Source organism: Protopterus annectens, chromosome 9.part0, assembly GCF_019279795.1.
Source record: "Protopterus annectens isolate FY-2018-M chromosome 9.part0, PAN1.0, whole genome shotgun sequence".
Classification (NCBI taxonomy): domain Eukaryota; kingdom Metazoa; phylum Chordata; order Ceratodontiformes; family Protopteridae; genus Protopterus; species Protopterus annectens.
In genome coordinates this window covers 1,870,946,127-1,870,962,994 of record NC_056743.1, presented here as the reverse complement: position 1 = coordinate 1,870,962,994, position 16,868 = coordinate 1,870,946,127, and the positions used below count along the sequence as shown (strand labels likewise).

At 37.4% G+C, this 16,868-nt stretch overlaps 1 protein-coding gene across 1 annotated transcript in view; it reads left to right on the top strand.

Moving 5' to 3' along the window:
* LOC122810814 (tyrosine-protein phosphatase non-receptor type substrate 1-like) overlaps positions 1-16,868 on the top strand; it is a 310,868-nt gene that overhangs the window by 134,111 nt on the left and 159,889 nt on the right. Inside the window, exon 3 of the mRNA XM_044082374.1 lies at positions 4,779-5,084. Within this exon, the coding sequence (XP_043938309.1) occupies positions 4,779-5,084 (306 nt within the window). The remainder of the gene's footprint in view (positions 1-4,778; positions 5,085-16,868) is intronic.

Here is a 16,868-nt window from a genome sequence, read left to right as displayed (position 1 = left end):
AGGTTGTGTTCTACATGAACTACAGAATGAACTGGTACCCCACCTAAGCACCATGTTCAGTCATAGCCTCACCTCAGGCTTTGTGCCCACTGAATGGTGCACAGTGATGGTTATCCCACTCCACAAAAGGAGAGCCACCATGGACCCCAGGAACTACCACCCCATTAGCCTAAGGAACCTGGTCTGCAAGGCCATGGAACATATCATCATGGAACTTATAAACAAAGACATTGGTAATCTCCAAACTCTGGACCCCACCCAGTTTAGGTTTGTAAAAGGCAGTCATGTCTACTAAACCTGATAGACTTCTTTGAAGGAGTCACCAAAGCTGTAGATGAGGGTAAGGTGGTTCACACAGCCTATCTAGATCTCGCCAAGGCTTTTGACACCATCTCCCACTCTGGAATTATAGATAAACTCACTAAACTAGGTATAAATCCCTATGTCACAAGATGGATTGCCAACTGGCTCACTGACAGAACCCACACTGTGAAAGTAGCAGACTCCAAATCCAGCTTCAGACCAGTGACAAGTGGAGTACCACAGGGTTCAGTCCTGGATCCTCTCCTGTTTGTTATCTACTTTTCTGAAGTACAAGCTAACACAGAAGGACTTTGGCTAATGAAATTTGCAGATGACTGCAAACTAGGAGCCATAATCAAAACTCCTAATGATGTGGACATCCTACAAAAGGGCCTCACTGAGACAGATGCCTGGTGTCAAAGTCATGGCCTCAAGCAAAATGCCAAAAAGTGCATTGTCATCCCCTTTGGTAAAAACTCTGTACCCCTGAGATACCATATAGGTGGTAGTCTACTTAACACCGAAAGTGTGATGAGACCTTGGGACACAGGTGGGCAGTAGTCTCTCCTTTGATAATCACATTGCCACAGTAGTCAGGAAATCCTTCTATGTGGCACACCTCATCACAAAAGGTTTCTCAACCAGGAAAAAAGAGGTCATTGTTCCCCTGTACTCATCACTCATTAGACCCATTATAGAGTACAATGCCCCTTTTAGTATGCACCTCACAAGACATCTACACCAACTGGAAAGGCCGCAGAAATAACTCACAAAGAGGATTTCCAGCCTCAAACAGATGCCCTATGCAGACCGTCTCAAAAAACTCCAGCTTTACTTTGTCACATATCGCCTACTCAGAGGCGATCTCTGCCTAACATACAAAGCTATGTCAAACCCAAAGCTGTTGGACATGCTCCATTTAATGAAATCCCAATCCCTCTGAGCTACACTCTCTAGGGACCTAAATCTTGTCACCACAATAAACAGAACATGATGGAGGGATAGATTTCTGTTCCAGAGACTTCCCATGCTCTGGAACAAACTACCTATCTATATCAAACAAAGCTCCTCATTAGCACTCTTTAAGAAAAATCTTGATGATTGGATGGGAAATAGGAAACTCACACCGGGGATCACCTCTGTGTCTCTGCTCAACAGGGGCACAGGAAAATAATTTTCTTGGGTGGCAAAAGCCAGGATACCTTTTTGGCTAGGCTTATATAGACCTTAGGGCAAATAGCCTAGTACCTACCTACGAACCTATGAACTTATAATGATTCATTTGTTTTGTAAGATTTCTCCTTTCTTTGGTTAGGTGTAACAATGGAGTTAGTGTATATAAGTTTGGGGAATGCTGGGTATGGCTGGCCCTCCTGTTAAAAGCATTTAAAGATACTTTTTTACCCTTATGATTACTTGGCATTATTTTTCACCATTTCTGAACTTCAGGTTTGTGGAAATCAGTGTTTTATAGTAGAAACACAGCTTTCAATGTTTAAATAATAGGAACATTTCCACTTCCCAAAATTCCTCCACTAAGAGGTTGAGAGGTATGGGATAAAAAGAGTCATGAAAGCATACAAGAATGGATGGATACACAAAGTCTGTAGCCTGGATTTAGACAGATCTAATATGGACAAGACTGCACCTGATTTAACCATGCAAAGTCTTTAAATTATATTTTATTTTGAAATGAATAAAGAAAATTACTGTTTTAATATTTGCATCTCAATGTTCATTATTTACAGTAGTTTGAAAAATGCTAATAACGCTATTTAAGTGAAAAAAATGCCAGAGGAACAACCATTGTAAAAGCTGGACAGTGCTTTACATTGTGTGTTTCTTGCAGTAATCCACAAAAGAAAATGACCAGAAAGGTATTGTATGTTGGTTTGTTGCTAGTTTCATTTTCATTTTGTTGATTGTGAAAATGTGACAAAATGAGTAATGAGTTGTTGTAATACCTTGTCATTGAGGTGGAATATGGTGGGAGATTAACTGATTTGAACTAAAAGGTTTAGTGTTTTGGCCTGTATGTTAATGTGTGATGGGTAGTCCAGAGTGGTATTTCCAAGTGGCTAAACATACAGGACATATTCAGAGTTGTCAGTGTTATTTACAAATAAAGAAGCATGTATAGAAGAGAGTGTTGCATTGTTGATATACACATGGCATGGCTAATATCTATTATTTATTTATTTATTTATACTTTGTTGACTTTGTAAGCAAACTGGTCAAGGGACCCTGTTCAGCCATAACTGGTGCCACAGTAGCAAAAACAATAACAAGTAATAAATGCACTTAGACAATAGTAAGAAAAAAAGTGCTGTTTTTTAGGCATTTGACAAAGATTGCATGCACAACAAATTGTTGAGGTGTGCCAGTGAAAAGTAAAACATTAAACTACATTTACAACAATGTATGCATTATTAATGCATAGGTATACAATGTAAACTTTACTGTATATACAGAATTGTATGTAAACATATTGCACAGGTGTTGCTACATTATACTGGACTAGGAATCAGCTTGTAAATTTTATGAGGCTATACAAAAAGGATGTGGATAATTAGTATATTTGCATCAGTTTTGCTGTCCTAATGTAGTATAAAAACAGACTAAACATACAAAGCTTGCAATGAAACCATCATTTCAGTGGAACCCAGTGTGCTTTGGTTGTATTAGCCTAAGGATCAGTGTACCATTGTATTATCCCATGCTAATATAATACTTGAATGCACTTTCTTTCAACAGATGGCATCTTGAGTTTTTCCCTTCAAAATCAGTAGTTGGTCAGTATTCCTACTATTCCTAACAGACTCTAGGAGACTGTTCCAAACAACTGAAACTATTCTCAAGAAAGTTCTCTCAAACATACCAAGAGTGAATGGTGGACTGTATCATTATTTCAAAGCGTATAGGACTGGTTTCTAAACTGCTGCCTGAAGAAGAGTGGTGGAGAGTAGCCATCATTTAATGCCTTGTAAATGAGTGTATCAAGCAAGAAAGTAGCTCTAACTGTAATAGACAGCCAAATGTTCGAGTTGAGTGTAGCGCAGAGATGTTCATACTTAGAGATGTAGCTAGTGTGGGGCTGACACCCCATGTATAAGGTGCTTGCGGACATGATCGTCAGATGCCGATCAGTCAGTAGTGCAGTACCAGCACTCATTTCTGTATAAAAATTTCAGAATGTCAAAATGGAAATGAATTCTGATACCACTTTTGTAGTCAGAAGTGAAAGGTGGGTTATGTTTATGAAGTTGTATTAACACATTGACTGTTTTATTATATTTTTTTTCCATTTCACTCTACCTTTTGTGATGTAATGCTGTATGAAGAATTTCCTGTATATAGCATGCTTACAATGTTTAGCATGATTGTGCTGTATTCTTCTAGAAAACAACTACAAAGTGTGTGACAGGAGCATATTATATAATTTAGTTGTTTGTTTTTGCCTTTTAAAGGTGTCAGCCATACATTTAGTATATTATGATTTATGTCTGTTCATGAGAAAGATCTAATGATTCTTGACTACATCACATGTAAAGCAGGTTCTGCTGCTGAGATCTTGTACTGGGATATCAGCACAGCCTAGGGGTGAAGTACACAACTGACTTTGGCTTTTTTTAGTTTGACTTCATAACATATACTCTGTACCAGATTCCAGTTTAAATAATGACGTAAGTCCGATATTTCTGTCTGTGCAATCTGCTTATTATTCACAATTAGGTGCCACACTGAATGGCTGTAATACAAAGATACATTTACATTTTAGTATCTGAAAAGTCCATGTTTTATGATCTATATCTAAAATGTCAATATATTAGTAATACTATGGGGTTTATTTCACAACTGCATTTGATTATCAACCATAATACCTCAAAACCTCACTAAAAGAATCACAGGCCTAAAGCAGATGCCCTATGCTGACCGTCTAAAAAACCCCAGCTATATTCTGTGGCATATCCTCTACTCAGAGGCGATCACTGCTTAACATACAAGGCCATGTCAAACCCTAAGCTGTTGGACATGCTCCACTTAAAGAAATTCCAATCCCCCAGAGCCACACGCTCAGATCTAAACCTTGTCATCACAATGAACAAAACATGCTGGAGGGATAGGTTCCTGACCCAGGACTCCCCATACTCTGGAATAGACTGCCCATACATGTCAAGCAGAGTGCCTCCGTGGCCCTCTTCAAAAGGAATCTTGACGATTGGATGGGAGATAGGAAATTCACCCCAGGGATCATGTCAGTCACCTTGCTAGACAGGGGTCCAGGGAAGTAAATACTGTGGGAAGAAATATCCAGGGAATTGTTATGGCTAGGCCTGTGTAGGCCCTAGGGCTGATAGCCTAGTATCAACCTATGAACCTATGAACCTATAAGCAATCCTATATTAAACTACTGTCAGTGTCTTCATAGTTATTTTCCTTTTCTTTTATTAAATTTAACATTTTATTTATTTAAGGAATACCATCTCCTCCGTCAATTTCTGGACCCACAAAGCAAATCATGCTTAATGAAAATGTGACATTAAGCTGCACATCAGATGGATTTTACCCTAAAGAAATCAACATTACATGGTTACAGAATGGGAAGGAGGTTCTAAATTCCACAAAAGTTGTCTATTTAAATATGGCAAACAAGGGATATCATGTACAGAGTAACGTCAGTATTCAAGCAAAAATAGACTCACCTGTTATCTGTCGAATTACTCACACAGCATTAGAACTACCTATAACTTCAACATTCCAAATGAACAATATTACAAAAGGTAAGTTGATTATTCACATCTAATGTCATTCTTTGTCAGAAAATTAAATAATAGCCTTTGAGACATGTTTAGTTATACTGACTGCATCATTTCACATGAATGCATAAATTACTTCTTGGAAAATTAAACATCTGTGGACTTCTGTTTTTTTAGTGGAACTCAAAATATGTTTCTTTTGCTTCATCAGTTTCTGATGTATTATCTGGTTTCCAGCAATATGCATATATATGGACAAACTGTTTCACTGAACAAGACAGATAGCCAGAGGAGGGCATTACTGAAAAATGCCATGTTACTCTAACATGGAGATCTATATGTAATATGTCAATCCATGCTTATGTGGCAATCCATCTCAGATGAGTTTGATTATAAGCTTTCAGTGAGCTTCAACCTTAAGTCCTTTAATTAGCTTGTTCTGTCTTATTTTGCCTACGATGTATCACAAAACAAGTCACTCAACTGGACAATGATGCAGACTACCATACAAAAATATGCTTATGTCTAATCAGTTTACCTGGTTAAAACTAATATTTAAAAATACACATCAAAATCAATTTTGACTACATATTCAGATGTTATCTGAAGTGAGTTCTGGACAGGTTCACTTAAACTATGACACAGGAGTTTATGAATGTTGTCCGGCAAAAGGGATCTTATGATTTACAGAATTTTCTGTTTCAAACAAATCTCCTTTTTGAGGTTTTTCTATCAAAATACTAATCTGTTAAATTAGCTAACACTGCAAAACTCATATGTTTTTTCTTTCTGAAATCAAGTTCACCTTTGCAGCAGATAGATAATTAAGGGATGACAGAACAGAATCCCCAAAGGCTTAGTTAAACATTATTTTTTGTTCTGAATATTTTTTTCTGTGATCGATATTTTGAAGACAAAAGAATTAAGAAATTGTATTTTTGCTCGGTGCCATTTCTGTTAACTGTGCTGAAGTCTAGTCACGTTTCTTAAGTACCTTATGTGGAAATTTATGATGTTTTGCTGAACTTCCTGACCAAAGAATGTTTGGCTCAAGCCACACAATGACATTTGCCAGGGCAGGCTGTGAAGCTGTAGGCATAAATATATACTGGCAGGTGGAGATTGCATCATGTATTTCATCTTGCAACACTCTGTCGATTATATACTCTTCATAGTAGCATTTCTTCTTCCTGCTGAGAAAAGGATGCATAGAAGAATCCAAGTGTATGTAAGTATGCCTCATTCATTTATGTTAGTGAAGTTATATGTGCTGGGAGATATTAGTAAGTCTCACAGAACAAGAAATCTCTGTTTCACAAGTGCAAATCACTTCACTTATCAGAACAGGGGGACACCCCTGTAAGAGATAGACAAGGAGTGTATATACTGATGATCTTCTTATCAGAACAGGGGGACACCCCTGTAAGAGATAGACAAGGAGTGTATATAATGATGATCTTCTTATCAGAACAGGGGGACACCCCTGTAAGAGATAGACAAGGAGTGTATATACTGATGATCTTCTTATCAGAACAGGGGGACACCCCTGTAAGAGATAGACAAGGAGTGTATATAATGATGATCTTCTTATCAGAACAGGGGGACACCCCTGTAAGAGATAGACAAGGAGTGTATATAATGATGATCTTCTTATCAGAACAGGGGGACACCCCTGTAAGAGATAGACAAGGAGTGTATATAATGATGATCTTCTTATCAGAACAGGGGGACACCCCTGTAAGAGATAGACAAGGAGTGTATATACTGATGATCTTCTTCCTGCACTGACCCAGGATTTGCTGGCATCTGTCATTATATATGCAACAAGGTAAACAAACCTCCAGAAAATTTACTATTACAGGAAGTATAATTCTTTCTGTTACAGTCACAGTAAACTTTATTGTCATTTAGAACTACATACGTGTAGCCTAAATGAAATGTGGTGCATCAGCTCAATTCTTGAGATTACAAAGGAAAGTGAAACAACACATACAAGTAGAGGAATAAACATAACTAACAAATACAATACTACTCCTAGTACACACAAGAAAGAGCAGAGACATTTACCAACCCACATACAGGGAAAAAATACCCTCCCCTGAGTTAAATTAACTACCTTATTTAAAGTAATACAAAACACACTACAGACTGAACAATGCCCAAGTTATTTATCTAATATTGCACTTGAGTGTGTTAAATAATACTGACTACAGATATGATAAATAAATGTTGTACTTACTTGGAATATATGTAAGTATATATTGCACAGATAAATAAAAATTGACTTATTATGTATCCAGACCCCTGTGATAAGTGTCTGAATTCTGAAGTCTAATCCCTAACATAGAAACTGTTATTTAATCTTGTAGTCCTGCAGGTAGTGCTGTGATATCTCCTGCCTGATGCCAGATGCTTAAACATTCATGAGCAGGATGAGTGGTGTCCTGTATTATTTTGGTGGCCTTTTGGATGCTTCTTGCAGAATAAAGTTGTATCGATGGAAGACTGGAACATGTTACCTTCTCTGTAACCCTCATCACTCTTTGTAGCACCTTCCTTTCTGTAACTGTGCAACTTCCAAACCACACTGTGAAGCTGTAAGTGAGGGTACTTTCCATTGCACCTCTATAGAAGGTGGACAGAATATGAGGAGGAAGCTTAGCTTTTTTCAGCCTTTTTAAAAAGTGGAGGCACTGGTGCACTTTCTTTACCACTTAGCTGATGTTTCCCAACCATGAGAGATCCTCTGATATGTGTATACCCAGGAATTTCATACTCTTAACCTTCTCCACACTCTCACCATTGATCTTGAGTGTCGGGTGGTTTGTCCTCCTTTTCTTGAAGTCGATGATAATCTCTTTGGTCTTGCTTACACTCAGGTCAAGGTTTTTCCCCTCACATCAACTGATCAGAGATGTCACCTCCTCTCTGTACACCCTTTCATCCTCCTTTGTGATGAGCTCCATCATTGTGGTGTCATCATCAAACTTGATTATATGGTTGGACTTGTGCTTAGCATAGCAGTCATGAGTCACGATGTTGAATAACAGCGGGCTGAGAACACATCCCTGTGGAAGCCTGGTGTTAATCCTGATGCACTTTGATGTGTTTTAACCTGAACACACACTCTGTGATCTCTCAATCAGGAAGTCCAGGATCCAGTTACAGAGATGTTTACTGATTCCTACATATGTCAGTTTTCTGTCATCTGGATTGGTACCATCATATTAAATGCTGAGTTGAAGTCTATGAATAGAAGCCTCACATAGTTGTCTTTGCCCTCTAAATGCTCAAATGAGACGGGTAGTGCTACTGATATGGCATCAGCCATGTATCTGTTAGCTCTGTATGCAAACTGCAGAGGGTCAAAATCAGGAGGCAGACATGATGAAAGATGCTTTTTGATAAGCTGGTTAAAACATTTCATAACAGTGGATGTCAGAGTGGCTGGTCTGTAGTCATTAGGGCAGGAGAGAGTGGTTTTCTTAGGTAGTGGGATGATGTTAGTTTCCTTGTAGCATGAGGGTGCTTTCACCATGACAAGAGAGGTGTTAAATATTTCCTTGAGCACTGTGCATAGTTGATCAGCACACCCTTTTAAAACCTTTCCCAGTATGTTGTATGGGCCAGCAGCCTTCCTGGGGTTCACTCTCCTTAACTCCCTTCTTACCTCCTCTGTGCTGAGCCTGAGTACTGCATCCTTCTCATCAGTGGGTAGCATTAATGCCAACCTGTTGTTTCTTTCCTCAAATCTACCAAAGAAGATGTTCAAACTGTCCAGGAATTTGATGCCCTCACATTGTGCTTACCTGATTTTGTAGTCAGTGATCTTCTGTATGCCTTGCTATAATCTCCTTGCATCCCTCATGTCTTCACAGTGGCTCTGCACCTTTCTGCCATACTCCCTCTTTGCCTCCTTTATACCCTTCCTCAGATTACCTCTTGCTATACTTAGGGCTGCTTTGTCCTTAGCCTTGTAAGCTGTTTTTCTGTCCTTCAGAAGCTCATATACATTTGGGGTGAGCAGTGGCTTCTGGTTAGCTCTAATAGTGATACTCTTGGTATTTATTACCCTATCAACACAGGTTGAAATGTATGCCATTACTACCTCACTGTATTCATCAGTGTTCAGATGCCGATTCACTGTGGCAGCCTCCTTGAACATATCCCAATTTGTTCTTTCAAAGCAGTCTTGGATGGCTTCTGTAGCCCCCTTGTGACATGCCCTGATTTGTTTCTTCATGGGTCTCTCTCTAACCATTGCAGGCTTGTACGCTGGTGATAACAACATTTTATAATTGTCAGAGTTTCCTATTTGTGGAAGTTGTACTGCCTTATAAGCTTTCTTTAAATTTATGTACACGTTGTCCAGGATAGTATCACCCCTTGTAAAAATATCCACATACTGATGGTAGTGGGGGAGTATTTCTTTCAGATCTGCTTTATTAAAGTCACCAGCTGCCACATGTACAAATTCAGGATATGTGCTTTGCAGCTCACCCATGTGATTGCACATTTTATTTAGAGCCTCAGTGGTATTAGCACTAGGTGGGATATACACCACTGTTACACCCACCCCATTCAGCTCCCGGGGCAAGTAAAATGATCTACATTTAATAGACAGGAACTCTAAGTGACTACAGTATTGTAGAAAACTAAAGTAATTGATTTCTTTTGTTTTAATGCTTCTGACAGAATTTGTCATTCTTTAACCAACAAAGGTAGAGTGAATGAATTAATAATGAAATAAATAATCAAACAATAAATGCATCTATAAACAATAGGTAGCATTGTAAATGCCAGCTTTAACATTGCATTAAATGTTGTGTGAAGAGAATGTACATATCTGCTGTTGGAAATTCACATAAAAAAATTGTTTCCATTTATAAGATAGTCAAAGAAGTGTTATTTTGATGTGTTCGCTCTACAGTCCTGTAGCTGAACTTCTAATAACACTCCTAAAAATCAACAATAGGAAAACTACATATTTAACAGCAATTTATATACCACTAGGGAATAATGTTGATACTCCTGAAAACATCCTGTATTGGAAATCCCAACAAATTAACCACAAAGTATAATACATGGAGACTTAAATATAGACTGGTAACTCATAAATTTCACTACCCCCACTGATTCCATAAACGTGTTCAACTTCAGACAGTTAATAACCACACCTACTAGAATCAATAAAACTTCAGGGAGGCACTGAACATTAGATTGGATTCTTACAAACAATCCAGAAAAATCTGTCAAAAGTAAATTGCCTGTCAGATAGCATAAGTGACCACATACCTGCATATACTATTAGAACTCACCATAACCTAGATAAACATTATCTATTATCAAATATGAAATGCAACAATTTTCAGCAACAATCTTTTCAATGAAACACTAAAGTACTATAACTGGTATGTACTTAGAATAATACCACTAGATACTGCTGTAGGGCACTTTAATAACATATTCTTACTGGCATTAAATTATCTAGCACCAGTACATAATAAAAAAGTGAAGCCCATCCCCGCACCATGGCTGACAAAAGAAACAAACAAAAAATCATAACAAATAGGGATAAAGCCTGGAAATATTGGTATAAAAATAGAACTCAAAATATCTTCCAACAATGTTGACATCTTAGTAGCCTTGCAAAACTCCATGTGAAACATGATAACCAGAGATACTATACCAACCTACAAGACAAACCTAAAAATAACACAGAACTCTTTTGGTCATCACTAAATAAACTACTCCACCCTAACAAGACCACCACTCCCTCTCCAAAAACAGACAATATGACAGACTCTATACCCACACAGTTTAATTCCTTTTTTATACAATCAATATTATCTCTCTTAGACACTAAAACATCTGCACCCTCTCTCTAGCCCTGTCCAATCAAAACTACCCACAGCTCTTTAATTTTAGTCCAGTACCCACCTCACTAAGAATGAAGTCACCCCTCAAACTAAAAGCAGCTTCTGTATCTGTAGACCATCATACTACTTAAAATGACTGTAGAAGTCATAGCCTTCCCATGTGTCCATACTAATTAATAGACCAATAGCAAAAAGATACATACCATCACCATGGAAAAAATCCTACATCATACCACTGCACAAAGGTAGCACATCTACAGAGTTTAATAACTACAGATCAATAGAGATTCTCTCCCCTCCACTCCAAGATATTAAAAAAATTCATCCATATACAGCTGATGAAATACCTAACCTCAAATGACATGCTCTCAGAAACACAACATGACTTTAGGCCCCAGCATAGCACCACTACTTTACTACTAGATTTTACCAATATAATCAACCAACACAGAAATAAAGCAAGGATATTATGTCATTTAGTGATATCAGACTGAAATCACACACTAATGCCCTTTCACAGCATATACAGAATAATCCTGGGCACAAATTGAATTTCTTGGCCTTGGAAAAGATCATTGATGGTATAAGAGGAGGAGACTTATCAGATAGAACTGAAATTAATGAAACACATTGGATAGCTGACTTTCAAGCTGACAAGAGCCCTGGACTAAATGGGATAGTCTCTTTAAAACTAGTTCTTAAGGACAGGAATCTCAAGAGCTAATCCAATTGGATGAAGTATATTACATAAGATGGAGGCAGAGAACAAGTTAATTAAGGATCTGATGAAGGCATAGCCAAAAGCACTTATCCCTACTTCATTTTTAATTATACTTGCATAAAGAATTTTATGGGATTTTATCCTGGTTTGAGCTTTAGCATATCTCTCCATAGTAATACTGCAAGCTTTTGCTCTGTTTGTGTTTCTTTTAGTATGGCAGTCTTCAGTGGATGGTAAATATTTGTTTTGTTCAACATAGAAAAAAGGTCTGCTTCTGTCCATCTTATTCTTACACTTGTCAAAGGTATTGGATACTGTCTCACACTAGCAACTGCTCATTCGACTCTCCTCAATAAGTCTTTCACAATACTCCTTGTTGTGATTTCTTAGTAACCTATCTGTAAGGCAACAAGCCGTTCAATGACAAAAAACCTACTCATTCTTTCAACCAGTTACTACATGTGTCCCTCAGGGATCTATCCTGGGTCGTCTCCTTTTTAATATATTTATTAATGACTTCCACACCTCCACTCACCATGCCAGTTTAATTCCGTATGCAGACGACTCAAGAATAATATGCGTGGGGTCTACCATAAATAAGCTCCAAGACATTGCCTAAAAAATCTTTCTGCTCTGTAGAAATCTGGCTCAAAAAATCAAACCTCCTGCTCAACCCCAAGAAAACTAAGTAAAATGTTGCCAAAATCAAAAGCAATTTTTTACCATAAAGTCAGCAAATAATAAAGTCATAGAAACTGTAACTCACAGTAAACTTCTATGTGTTATAATAGATGACATTCTCAATTGTAACCAGTATATATTGCACACCATTAAATCTACACACCAGAAACTAGGCTCCCTCTTTATCATTTCTCCATATCTTTTGGGTTTCTAATACCATGACGGGAATGGACCACATTCCTAAATCAAAGTATAATTAAAGTTCATGAAATTAGTATTGTTTTAATCTTTGATGTCAGCCAGAAGTGCTCTTTGCAGCACCCACACTGTGCCCAGTAATGACTCTTTCTGCAATTCATATGGAATTACATGTATCGGTAACATATCTAAATATGATTGTAGATTATTTTTGTAAGACCCATTGCACCTACTACTATTAGATCTGTCTGGATATTTTTCTTCCAAATTGCTCTTATTTCTGCCTGCAAATCCTGATATTCTATGACTTTGTGTTTCTCTGTATGCAAGACACTGTAGTCACTGAGTGTGGCAATTTCAATGATCAATGCTACTTTTATCTTCTTTTCATGGACCACTATATCTGTTTTTTTTCGCATCTGTCTTTTGAACTGCTGGTAATGGGTGACCCATTGTGATGTAGACTTCATCATTTTCTATGATGTTTTGTGGCTTATGTTTCCAGTGTTTTTCATCTGCTTCAATATTATAATGTTTGCACAATCCCCAGTGCCACAGTCTTACAACATTACTATGCCTTTCAGTATAGTCCTTCCGTCATTAGTATGTCACAACCAGCAACAAGGTGTGCAACTGTTTTCAATTCTGTTTACAAAACCTACATTTGTCTGTTTCTCCCACATGTTCAATGGATTTTGTAAACCAATGTGCACACAGTCTGCTATCTTGGACCACCAATATTAACCTAATTGAGAAATGTAAACAAGTTTTAAAATGTTAAGTATCTTTCTGTTTAAACAGAATGTTTAAAGAATCTGTTACTTCTGTGTTCCAGTTCTAACTGCACATGTTTGAGAGGGACATTCAAAAGTACAAGCTGTGGAGACACAGCTGAGTAATGAGTGAGTCATTGGAATGTTCCTATTTGCTAGGAGATTGTTTAAAAAGCTGATTGACAGAAAAATAATTTCTTTTAAACAGCTGACTGTTAATTTTGAGATTAGACAGTAGAGATCTGTCTGTCAAGTACAGAGCAGTTTGTCAAGTACTGAGTGGACACCAAGAAAAATGAACTCACCAAGAAAACTTTAAGCTTGCCTTGGCCTTGCTATTGTATCTTAGAGTAGATCAGAGACAGTATTTCTTTAGTTAGATCAGGAAAGTTTAGTTACAAAGATAGAGTTTTTCTTGAATAATGGACTGCTATCCTGCAGTTTGATTTACATTTCTGGTGATTGAATTCTAATGTTTATTGAGTTATTGATTTTAAATCTTGTAATACTTTTTACTTATTATTAAATGTTTTTCATTACTTTATGCTGTGGCTGGAAACCAGTGTCTTTCTTTAGAGATTAGACAGTGCTTCTACCTGTTTGATATGCCCCAGGTCACTTTGAAGGCCTGACTGATCTGGTCATAGCTATCATTTATTTTGATAATTCATTTTCATAATTGGGCCCCTTTAGAAGAGCATGAAGGCCCTCTGATTGGTGGCAGTATTATTGTATTATTTTGGGAAAGAGACACAGCTAGAAATTTGTGTCAGACTTTCCCAGAAATGTTTGAATGTTTGAGATTTAAATTTTCTTTGAATATGAGTATATTAGAGATCTTAAACTGGGATACTTTGCTCTGTAGTGTGTAATAAGAAAATACATTTGGGTGGACAGAGGTATATAGTCCATTCCCAGAAAATAGAAAGTGTTCCTGTTGTGCTCTTAGGGGAAAACTGTGAAATATTATTTCTGTTTGAGTGACTGTCTCATATTGGAGTCAGTAGTGAGGATTGAAGATCCTTAGTTACTGATCCTGGATAGTAAGGGATGTCATTTAATTGGTGGCAGTCCAGTGAGGTATTAGCCAGATGTCAAATAGTCTATCAGTTTTTGTGATTTTTGTGGACTGCTACTTCCTTCTACAATGGGGGGGGGGCATCCTTTCCCTGAGCCTGTCCTAGCCCCATTGTAGGAATGTTTCCATGTCTTAAGGATTCTACACTATCATTTTTTCCAGTCCTGGTACCAGTGCACTCACCAGGATTGGGCACTTTTTTTTATCCTGGGACTTGTGCACCCAGCTATCTTCTTATATTTTAACTTACTTCTGTCCATGATATATGCTATATAAAATATAATCTATATATCAGTGTCATCTTTGAGAGGTTTTGTGAAAAATAGAGTCCACCCCGTGAAGGTTCTCACCAAGACTTGAGGATGAATTAAATTCCAGCAATACGTCTCTCCTTTTGCTGATTTTATCATCTCTCCATTTGGACCCCTTTATATGATCAATGGTTTCCTTACAGATACTGCAAGAAAAAACTCTAGCTACCACCTTCTTATTTCCAACTGTCTTCTACACTGCTCCTATCCTAACAAACTTAAACAATACTCAAAGAAAGAAATCTACCTTCTGCTATAATAAAATAGCTACATTTGCCACCAACCTCCCTCATATAACCCATCATTGTCATAACTTAAAGCAATTAAACTGGCTTGAACTACACAACTACATAACATATTCACAACTAACTACAACACACAAACTCATTCATCATCTAGAAAAATGCTCTGCACTACATATCCTATTACTGGCCTACTATCCAGCAAGGGACTTCCGCTCTACTAACAAATTCTTATTACTTACAGATAAGTCACGTAATGTTACAGGAAACTCGCTCTATTCCCAGTACATTGCTAAACTCTGGAATAGTATTCCACACACAAATAAAACTCTCCAACAAACTCAACAGGTTTAAACTACTGCTTAACCAATCCCGGTCCTGCACATGCTCATCTCAAAGTTGAGACTCTGTGTTTACCATATGAAATTCTCCAAATACTCTCCTTAAACAGGTACATCCAAACTTTCACTGAAATGGCAAAACAATCTTTATACATAACTGCTGCTTGTACAATCCACTAAGTTACATGTGGGCTTTCTCTTTAGTAACTTCCACTTCTGTAAAATCTTAGAATGTATAAATGTAACTACAGTCTGTGTATAAATGTAAATAGAAATGTAACTACTCTGTGTTTAACTGGAACTTATTATAATACAATGTAAGCAAATGGAGCTTTTCTCCTCAGGTCTCCACACAAAATGGATATTACCCAGTTAGACTTTCTTGGTAACAAAGATAAATAAATAAATAAATGTTCAGAAATGGTCTACAATGATACTGCACAATCTGAAGCAAAATAAATATCTAATACCCTAGTTGACAAACTTAGTTTGAATTTTTTCAACCTAAAGTTATAGTTATTCTACAGATTCTACATTTCTAGCACCCCCAATATAATTTTTCTGGAACAAGTTCCCTCATCCCTTACAATTTCTTTCATGGGCCCTGATAACACACCAGGTTTCCTGATTATCAGTGTCAAATGCAGCCTGTCAGAACCTCTACTTAAACTCTTTAACTTAACCATCTCCACTGGTAACATTCTTCAAATCAGGAAAACAGCCTTTGTAATGCCGTTACCCAAGGGTGACCCATCCTTGGACCCTGATACCTATAGACCCATTGCTCTCATTAGCCTCATATGTAAAGCAAATGGAGCACATTATCTCAGGCCTTATTAATCTAGACACTGAAAATTTCTTAACCCTCGACCCTAATCAATTTTCCTTTGTCAAAGGAAGGTCCTACCTCTTTAACCTCATTAATTTCTTGGAGAAATATCAAAAGTAGTTTCCAAATACATTATAGTTTCCAAAGTAATCTCCAAACAAGTCTTAATTCCCCTTTACTCATATCTTGTCTGACACATTGTTGAATATAATGCACCTTCAAGTATGTCTTTACACATAACACTCATCTTGATAGAGATCAGAAAGTAATAATGAAAACAAATCTTAGTTATCATGAAAGACCGTCAGCCATCAAGACTGATACAGGACAAGTACAGCGAGGTTAGGACTAGAAAACAACAAAAAACATGATCTTTTGCCCCCAGTGGTGATCTCAATTAAAGACCCCTTTAGTGGGATCTCACCCCAGTATATGGGACATAAATGGATCAGTTGAACGAGAGAGTGCCTGTTGGTCAACATACAGCAAACACAAATAAATAGTTAACAGATAGCAAGAGCAAGAAATGAAGTAATTAAAAGAAAAGAAAAGAAAAAGAAATATAACAGAAATGCAGCAATTTGGTTTTTGGCACCCCCCAGTCTTTATACTCTGCTGATGGGCAACAACTAAAGGTTAACCATTGTGGATGATGACAGAAATAATGGGAGAGTAGCACATACCCAGAACCAGAGACACCAGACTTTGCAGAAAGTTGCCAGTAATGTTGTTTATGGAAACAATGCTGTAACAAT